The sequence below is a fragment of the Phyllobates terribilis genome, unplaced genomic scaffold (genome assembly GCF_046119375.1).
Source record: "Phyllobates terribilis strain yellow unplaced genomic scaffold, ASM4611937v1 Scaffold_5__5_contigs__length_657084704, whole genome shotgun sequence".
Taxonomy (NCBI): Eukaryota; Metazoa; Chordata; class Amphibia; order Anura; family Dendrobatidae; genus Phyllobates; species Phyllobates terribilis.
In genome coordinates, this window is record NW_027362765.1 from 200,017,883 (window position 1) to 200,026,182 (window position 8,300).

The 8,300-nt window shown below is 55.0% G+C and overlaps 1 protein-coding gene across 1 annotated transcript in view; it reads right to left on the reverse strand.

The window, feature by feature from the left end:
* GSS (glutathione synthetase) overlaps positions 1-7,789 on the reverse strand; it is a 42,191-nt gene extending 34,402 nt beyond the window's left edge. Inside the window, exon 1 of the mRNA XM_073683686.1 lies at positions 7,696-7,789. Coding sequence (XP_073539787.1) covers positions 7,696-7,700 — 5 coding nt within the window. The 5' untranslated portion in view covers positions 7,701-7,789. The remainder of the gene's footprint in view (positions 1-7,695) is intronic.
* Between the last annotated feature and the right edge of the window lie 511 nt (positions 7,790-8,300).

Genomic DNA, 8,300 nt, shown 5'->3' on the forward strand with positions numbered 1-8,300 from the left:
GTCGTGTTGACCTGACTTAGCACAGCACCGAGGCCAAAGTCACTGGCGTCGGTCTGTACCACAAACGGCCGGTCGAAGTCGGCAGCTTGCAGTACAGGGGAGCTACTTAGGGCGGCCTTGAGTGCCCCGAAAGCTGTCTCGCAGGCGACTGTCCAGTCGACTGCGACGGGCAGCTTCTTCTTGGTGAGGTCCGTCAGGGGCTTGGCCAGGGTGCTATAGTGTGGGACGAACCTCCTATAGTACCCGGCGGTCCCCAAGAAGGACATCACCTGCTTTTTGGTCCTAGGAGTGGGCCAGGATGCGATGGCATCCACTTTCCCCGGTTCTGGCTTCAGAACCCCCCCGCCTACCCGGTGACCCAGGTAGAGGACCTCACTCATGCCCAGCTGGCACTTTTCCGGCTTGATGGTCAAGCCTGCCCGGTGGATCCGACCGAGCACCTGCCGCAGGTGCTCTAGGTGATCCTCCCAAGTGGGACTGAAGACTGCAATATCGTCCAAGTACGCAGCCGCGTACCCTTCAAGTCCCTCAAGCAGCGTATTGACCATCCGCTGAAAAGTGGCAGGGGCATTCTTCATGCCGAATGGCATCACTGTGGACTCGTACAGTCCAAAAGGGGTGATAAAGGCAGAGCGTTCCCTTGCCGCGGGGGTCAGAGGAATCTGCCAGTACCCCCGGCTCAGATCCATGATGGTCAGGTACTTAGCCCCGGCCATCCGATCGAGCAGGTCATCGATGCGTGGTATGGGGAACGCATCGGTGGCCGTTACAGCGTTGAGCCCCCGGTAGTCCACGCAGAACCGTGTAGTTCGGTCCTTCTTTGGTACGAGGACTACAGGCGAGGCCCACGCGCTGCTGGATGCCTGGATCACCCCCAGCTTCAGCATCTCGTCTATCTCTTGGCGCATGTTTCCCTGCACCTCGAAAGAGACCCGATATGCTGAACGCCGGATCGGCGGGTGATCGCCAGTGTCCACGTCGTGGACAGCCATCTCAGTCCTTCCGGGCAGGCTGCTGAACAGCCCCCGGAAGGGGTGCAGGGTGGTCCCCAGCTGGGACCGTTGGTCCTCCGTGAGCTGGTGGCCAACCCCCACATCCTCGATGGACCCACCCGCCTTGGCTTGGGTGAGCAGATCCAGGAGGGTTTCTACCTCTCCTTCCTCGGGAAGGTTGCACACTGGGTGGGCAGTCGCTTCCCGCTCATGATGAGCCTTCATCATGTTCACGTGGAAGGCCTTCCTCCTTCCACGGGCGTGATCCAGGGTGACCAGATAGGTGACGGCATTGAGTTTCTGGTGCACGAAGTAGGGACCTTCCCAGGCTGCCTGAAGCTTGTTCTGTGGTACGGGGACCAGTACCCACACCTTTTGACCCACCTGGTAGGTCCTCTCACAAGCATTCTGGTCGTACCACCGCTTCTGGTCGGCCTGGGCCTGGGCCATATTGTCCTGCACCAGCTTTGCCAAGGCCATCATCCTGTCCCGGTGGCGCACGACATACTCGATGACCGACACCTCGGGGGTGGCCAAATCCCCTTCCCATGCTTCCTTCACCAGAGCCAGGGGGCCCCGTACCCGTCGCCCGTACAGGAGCTCAAAGGGGGAGAACCCCGTTGAGGCCTGCGGAACCTCCCGGTAAGCAAATAGGAGGTGTGGGAGGTAACGCTCCCAGTCTCTCCCGTGGGAGTCGACCAACATCTTAAGCATCTGCTTTAAGGTGCCATTGAACCGCTCACACAGGCCATTAGTCTGTGGGTGATACGGGCTGGCCACCAGATGTTGCACCTGCATTTGCTTACAGAGGGACTCCATCAGCCGCGACATGAACTGGGTCCCTCGGTCGGTGAGCATTTCTTGGGGGAAACCCACTCTGGAGAAGATCTCCAGTAAGGCGGTAGCCACCTTGTCGGCCCGAATGGACGACAAAGCTACCGCTTCCGGGTACCGGGTGGCATAGTCCACTACCGTGAGTATGAAGCATTTCCCGGAGTGGCTGGGAGTGGACAGAGGTCCAATAAGATCCACAGCGACCCTCGAGAAAGGCTCTTCGATGATTGGCAGAGTTACCAGTGGGGCTTTGGGGCGCGGCCCCGCCTTCCCCACCCTCTGACAGGTGTCACACGAACGGCAGTAGGCACCCACCGCGGCTCCCATCCCAGGCCAGTAGAAATGCTGAGCTATCCTGGCCTTGGTTTTAGCGATCCCTAGGTGTCCGGCCATCGGAATCTCGTGTGCGATCCGCAACAATTCCGCCCTGAACGGATAGGGTACCACTAACTGTCGGTCCCTGGGCCACGCCTCCGGTGAACCCTGCTGGACCGTTACCCGGTACAGCCGTCCCTGGTCCCAGACCACACGCTCGCAGTCTGACTCCATGGGAGGCTGTGCCGCCTGTTCCTTGAGAGCTTTCAGGCTGTCGTCTGCTTCCAACGCAGCCTGAAATTCCTGACTTGAGGTGGCCAGAATCGACGAAACTGCCACATCCTCCGTCAGCCCCTCCGGGCATGTCACCTGGCCGCTGTCTGACCCGGCAGACACTTGGTCAGAAGTGGGGAAGCCGTCGGACCTCTGCAAGGCTCCTTGGGCTCCGACGCTCCCACTCCTGGTGACAGCGGCTATGACCGCTGTGACCGTGGGTAGTGCCTGCTTCCCCTCTGTTTCTGACCAAGCCGCCCGATCAGGCAGGCTTCCTAGGCCTTTGGACATCTCGGATGTGGGGAACTCCTGCCCTGGGGTCTTACCTGGCGGCTCCTCTCTTGGGACACCCCCACCTCCCATGGCCTGTTCCTCCCCCTGCAGTGGGCCTATACTCAGCAGCCTGGATACCCCTGGGAGCCCTACACTGCCGGTAGCTGCCCCCCTCTCCATCCCTGAGCCTCCCTCTACAGAATCCTGCCCGCCCCCTCCCTCACCGGAGGACAAGAGGTCACGGCACGCCGGCTGAGCACCTCTGCGGGCATCCCCACACTCCCCACCTGCTTTCACTAACCCTGTTTGTGTTGTGTCTGTGCAAGTGTTACCCTCAGGTTTCACTCCCTCCTCCTCAGCAGGACACACACTACATACAACATGGTTGGCATTAGCAGCAGACAAATCAATACACTCTTGGGGGGCCGAACTTGGGGGTTCAGAGGGTACATACTGCGATACTAGACGCCCCAAGTCGGTCCCTAATAAAACATTTGCGGGAATATTTGGCGTTACTCCCACCTCCCGCATCCCCCTTCCGGCACCCCAGTCCAAATACACCATGGCAACGGGAAGTGCCGGCTCCACGCCTCCAACCCCGGAGACGGAAAGAGTCTTTCCTGGTACCAAGTCCTGGGGGGACACCACCTCAGGCCGTACCAGTGTTCGTTCAGCGCCCGTGTCCCGCAGTCCCATGACCGCAGAACGGCCTATGGTGACGGGTTGGATGTTGTCCAGGGACCTACCACCACCCCCTCCCACACACAAAACATTGGGCGCTCTCTGGGACTGGGATGGGGTCTTTTGGCGCTGGGGACACTCAGCCCTAAAGTGTCCTGGTTTGTTGCATAGATGACAACGTCTTACGTCTGGTCCTTGCCTGGAGAGGGCAACAGGGGGATACACCCCTTGTGTTCTAGGGGCCGGGGAAACAGGGGCATGACTGGGCTTACCCCCTCTCCAGGTGCTGCTGGCAGACTTCTTCAGCTCAGGCGCCCTGTTATTGGCATACTCGTCTGCCAGGGCGGCTGTAGCAGAAGCCCCTGTTGGTTTTCGGTCACGGAGGAACTGTCGGAGGTCCTCTGGGCAGTTCCACAAGAACTGCTCCGTGACGAACAGTTCCTGGACCTCCTGGCGGGTAGTAAGCGCTAGACCCGAGGTCCAGTGCTCTGCGGCTCTCAACAGCGCCCGCATATGATCGGTCCAGGTGTCCTTGGGGCCACGCAGCAGGCTCCGGAACTTCTGGCGGTACGACTCGGGAGTGAGGTTGTACTGCCGGATCAGGGCCCGCTTGATGCAGTCGTAGTTCTGTACCTCCCCGGCAGGTAAGTCCCCCAAGGCATCCAGGGACTTACCCCTCAAACGGGGGGTCAGGTATCTGGCCCACTGATCCCGGGCCAGATGGTGCTGAAGACAGGTCCGTTCAAATGCCACCAGAAAGGAGTCCAGGTCCCCATCCTTCTCCAGTAGAGGGAAGTCCTCAGCTCGGACTTTGGACGACTTGGTCTCCTGATGGGTTGGTTGCTCTAGCGGAAGCCCCCGCTGGGCCAGGTCCAGTTGGTGCTGGCGCTCCGCAGCTCGCTCTGCACGCTCCGCAACCTCCCGGCGCTCTGCAGCTTCACGCTCCGCAGCCTCCCGGCGCTCTGCAGCTTCACGCTCCGCAGCCCGCTCCGCAGCCCGCTCCGCAGCCCGCTCTGCACGCTCCTCCTCCGCTGCCTTCTCTGATGCTGCCAGGAGGGTTTTGTAGACGGCATCGCCATGAGACTGGAGACTTGCCATAGCCGCTTGTAAAAGGGCTTGTGATCTGGACAGGCTGGGCTGGGTAGGTGGTGGGCAGCCCACTGCGGGACCGTATACTGGGGACTGGCTCCCTGAGGTGCCCGGGCTGGACTCCTCCTCGCCATGAGTAACAATGTCCTCCCCTCCTGCCACACGGACCGTAGCATTAGCCTCTTGCAGGGTCTTGCTCCTGGTGCCGTCTGCCATCTTGGTAACCGACACCGCTGCAACCCTGAGTTTGCACACACCTTGTTATACTTTTAGCCTGACCGTCTAACGTTGGGCTGACCTTAAGACTCCAGCAGTGGAAGTTACCACTGGCAGTCTTTAGTGCCTGGGAGTAGGGGTCCCACAACACTATTATTCTGCAATCCCACCGCTCTGCCACCAATGTGATGAAAGCCGGCCGGTGGGTGCAGCTCTCTGGCGCCCCCTTACCTCTCAGGTCAGTCAAGGTACTGCACCTAGAGAAAGTAGTGCCAGGAAGCTGCAACCAGCGCAGGGAACACGGTAGTGTGTTATCCCTTCAACGTCACTAAACCGTAACGTCACTACACAGCACAACTCGCTAGCGCCCTCTTAGCCTCAGGTCAGTCAAGGAACTGCACCTAGGATAAGCGGTCGCCAGGGAGACTGTCCTGTAACCTACTGGGTATCGGGGCCCTCTGTAGTGAGGGCGGTATATATATCTTCCTTGGCCGCGCCAGGAATATATATATCTGAACCTCCGACCGTCACTACCAGCCTTCCCCAATCCCCAGTTGGTATGCTGCCACCAGTCCCTATTTTAGATATACGCCCAGTCCGTGAATGGGCCTATATCGGGTCAGGAACCAACCCTGGGTAGCGTTTTTGGCTTGAGCCGAGCTCACACGGACGTGCGTTCGTTATGCAGAATAAAAGGCAGGCCCACAATTACTTGAGGTAATTGATTATAATAATACACTAGATACACGATATACAACTAAATATACACAGGTATAAGGTCAGGCTAAACTATACAACAATGGAATACAACACACAGAATCACCACAGCATATCAGTTACCGGTTTCTTGATTTTCTTGTGACGCAGGGAGAGGATTCTGCGATCGCAGGCACGGTTCTTTGTTACAGGCTGAGGCCTACCACCGCATGGTCAAACTGCTCCTCCCCTTGGTGGCCTCAGCTGGTGCTCAGATGTTCAGCACACCACTCTTGGGTCAAGACTGACTTGTCTCTTGTCTGTCCTGCTATCTTACCTGCCCCGTCCCGCCCACTGCTGGTGAGGTCAGCTGGCTCAGTCTCCACCCTCAGGTCTAACTTCGATCAGAAGCCCAAATTCTATGGAACCCAATAACTTCTTCTGGGATGGTCTCATGATACCCCCAGGGGTTCCCATGGATTCGGGCCGCCGTAACCGACCTTTTGATATCAATTATGATACCATACGGTCCTCAGGAATGGCTCCGCGCTATATCTTGGCTTCCAGAGCACGTACAAACGTCTACCGCGGAGGCTTGTGTGCGCAATGGCTCCAGGACGCCGTGATATTTTTTTATTGGCCCATCCCACGCAACATGCGTGTACTATTCATGTTTCTATATCTTATGCCTCCATGCTTGTGACAGACAAAGAAACTAGTCCTATGGGACAAATGGTCAGGTACAGATAGACGAAGCACCCCCCCCTGCTGGCTGTGTTTCCTCTCGAAGTCTTTGAAGCTCCTAGCATTCAAGTGTTAAGTAGGCTTCTTATCTTACAGGAGCCTGGATGGGGGGAAACTATCTAGTTGACGTTTTAACAGAAGGTCCCAAGGGTGGGGGCTGCTGAAGTGTGGCCATCCCTGGATATGATTTATCATTACCAAGATGGCGGCTACAGGTTCATCACAGGGAGGCCTCTGCTTCAAGGCTTTGCGTTACTAAGCAAATTGGGAGCTAATAAAGCAGCTTGTCTGCCTCTGTATTGCCTCTGCATAAAGAGTCTGGGGGGAATGTGCCCGAAAGAGTGCAGCAACAGCGCCCCATAAAATCAACATAATGCACAGCAATGTCAATACAATATTGCTGCGCACATGCTCCGTTTTGTGTTGCTTCTTTTAACTGCTTCAGGGCTCAGAAACAGTGACATAGTAAAAAGAAGTGACAATCATTTTTCAAGTGGCTTTTGCGCTCTATACCTCACAGGAAATAGAAGACATTGGCAAGAACAACAAAACTGCCTATGATGCGGCATCAGGAAAACCACCACAAGGGTATTCACTAAAGCGGCTTTGCTGTGCCTAAGAGACGCAGTGTGCACATAGCTTTAGAACTAAAGTCATATACATGAGAGAAACGTCAGGTGATCCATATGATATCGAGAGGAACGGCCGACTCTCTTATGTGGATGGGTTGTCTGACAGCAAAGGGCAGAGGAAAAAAGAACTAAATAAACAGATTAACAAATGTAATCATGGCAACTCTGATCCTTTGTATGAAATAAGTTGTCTCACTCCACTCTGCCTACTGAAGTACACGTGTGCTCGGTGCTTATGGTGCAGCTCCCAGGTATCTCCAGGTACATTGTTTATAGTATCCCATTCTGAAAAGTATAGAAATTAACCAGAATAAGAGGTTGTCTGGTTTCATTAAAAAATTAGGGGCCAAGGCAGCTTATAGTGTAAAATAACCAGCCAAGCGGAGCCAACCTGCAGAAGCCTCTCCGCCAGTTGTTGGTATTCCTGCAGTGAGGACATCATGATTACAGCATAATACCGCTGCAGCCAATCACTGGGCAAAGCAAAGCAACCCCATTCACTGCACAGTGCGCCTTGTGCATTGGTTCATACACGGGCTGTTTAGTAATATGCCCAGAGAATTCATAGCCGGGAATTCTGGGATTTGTAGTAGATAGACGCTTTGGCAATAGGCACAGAGAAGGATGTCCAGTGCTGGAGATTACAGTAAAATATTGGATTGTGGAGGTGAAAACCATCAATGTTTTGTTGTACATACACTAATATGGGGGTTGTTGATAATAAATGAGACCACCAGAATATCCCTTTAAGGCTTGGGCTCCACAGAGATTTACAGCAGCCGTGAAATAAGGGGTTACTGTGACAACTGCACTTTGCACTAGCTTTACATTAAATCCAAGCCCCCAAGGAGGATAATACTGACACCCATAAGCATGGGGCATGCAGTAAGTATATGCTACCATATAGCAGCACTGACACTGCGGAGCTTGTACATTACAGCAGCACTCACCACATCCTGCCACTTCTTCACCCTCACTGAGAGTCACACACTTCACCTCAGTCAAACTACAAGGTGGGAAGAGCTTCCCGAGATACCGCTTTCTGATTGGTTGTCTGATCGAGGCTTGGAACGCACAGATACCTGACGTAAAGCAGCTGATTGGCTGTAGCAAAAAGCTTCACTTCATCATGACAGTGCAGTAAACCAGTCCTGGGCTGCACGGGGTGTGGTCTCTGAGTGGTGAGAGCGGTGTGTGGAAGGGTCTCCAGGCGGGAGTTGTGTGAGGGGCTTGTGCTGTGAGGACGTGCTGAGGCTCTTAATAGGGTCACTGTGCTACTTATGTGCATTGTTCTTGTTACACCAGGCCTCACAGTGCTCATTTGCCTCAGACAAGTGCTTGTATTGCTTTTAGCATTTTTGTTCACTTTCATGGTAAAAGGTGGCAAAAAAAGGTGCAAATTGCTGTGGAGACCCCCGAGCTGTGTAACGTGGCTGCTTAGTCTATTTATTTGTGCTTGAATCTACAGATTTATTTCTTTTAACTCTGGCTGAAGACTTGGGTGGGAGAGAGAGGGTAGAGTTAAAACCAAAGACACCTGAAATAACATGCACCA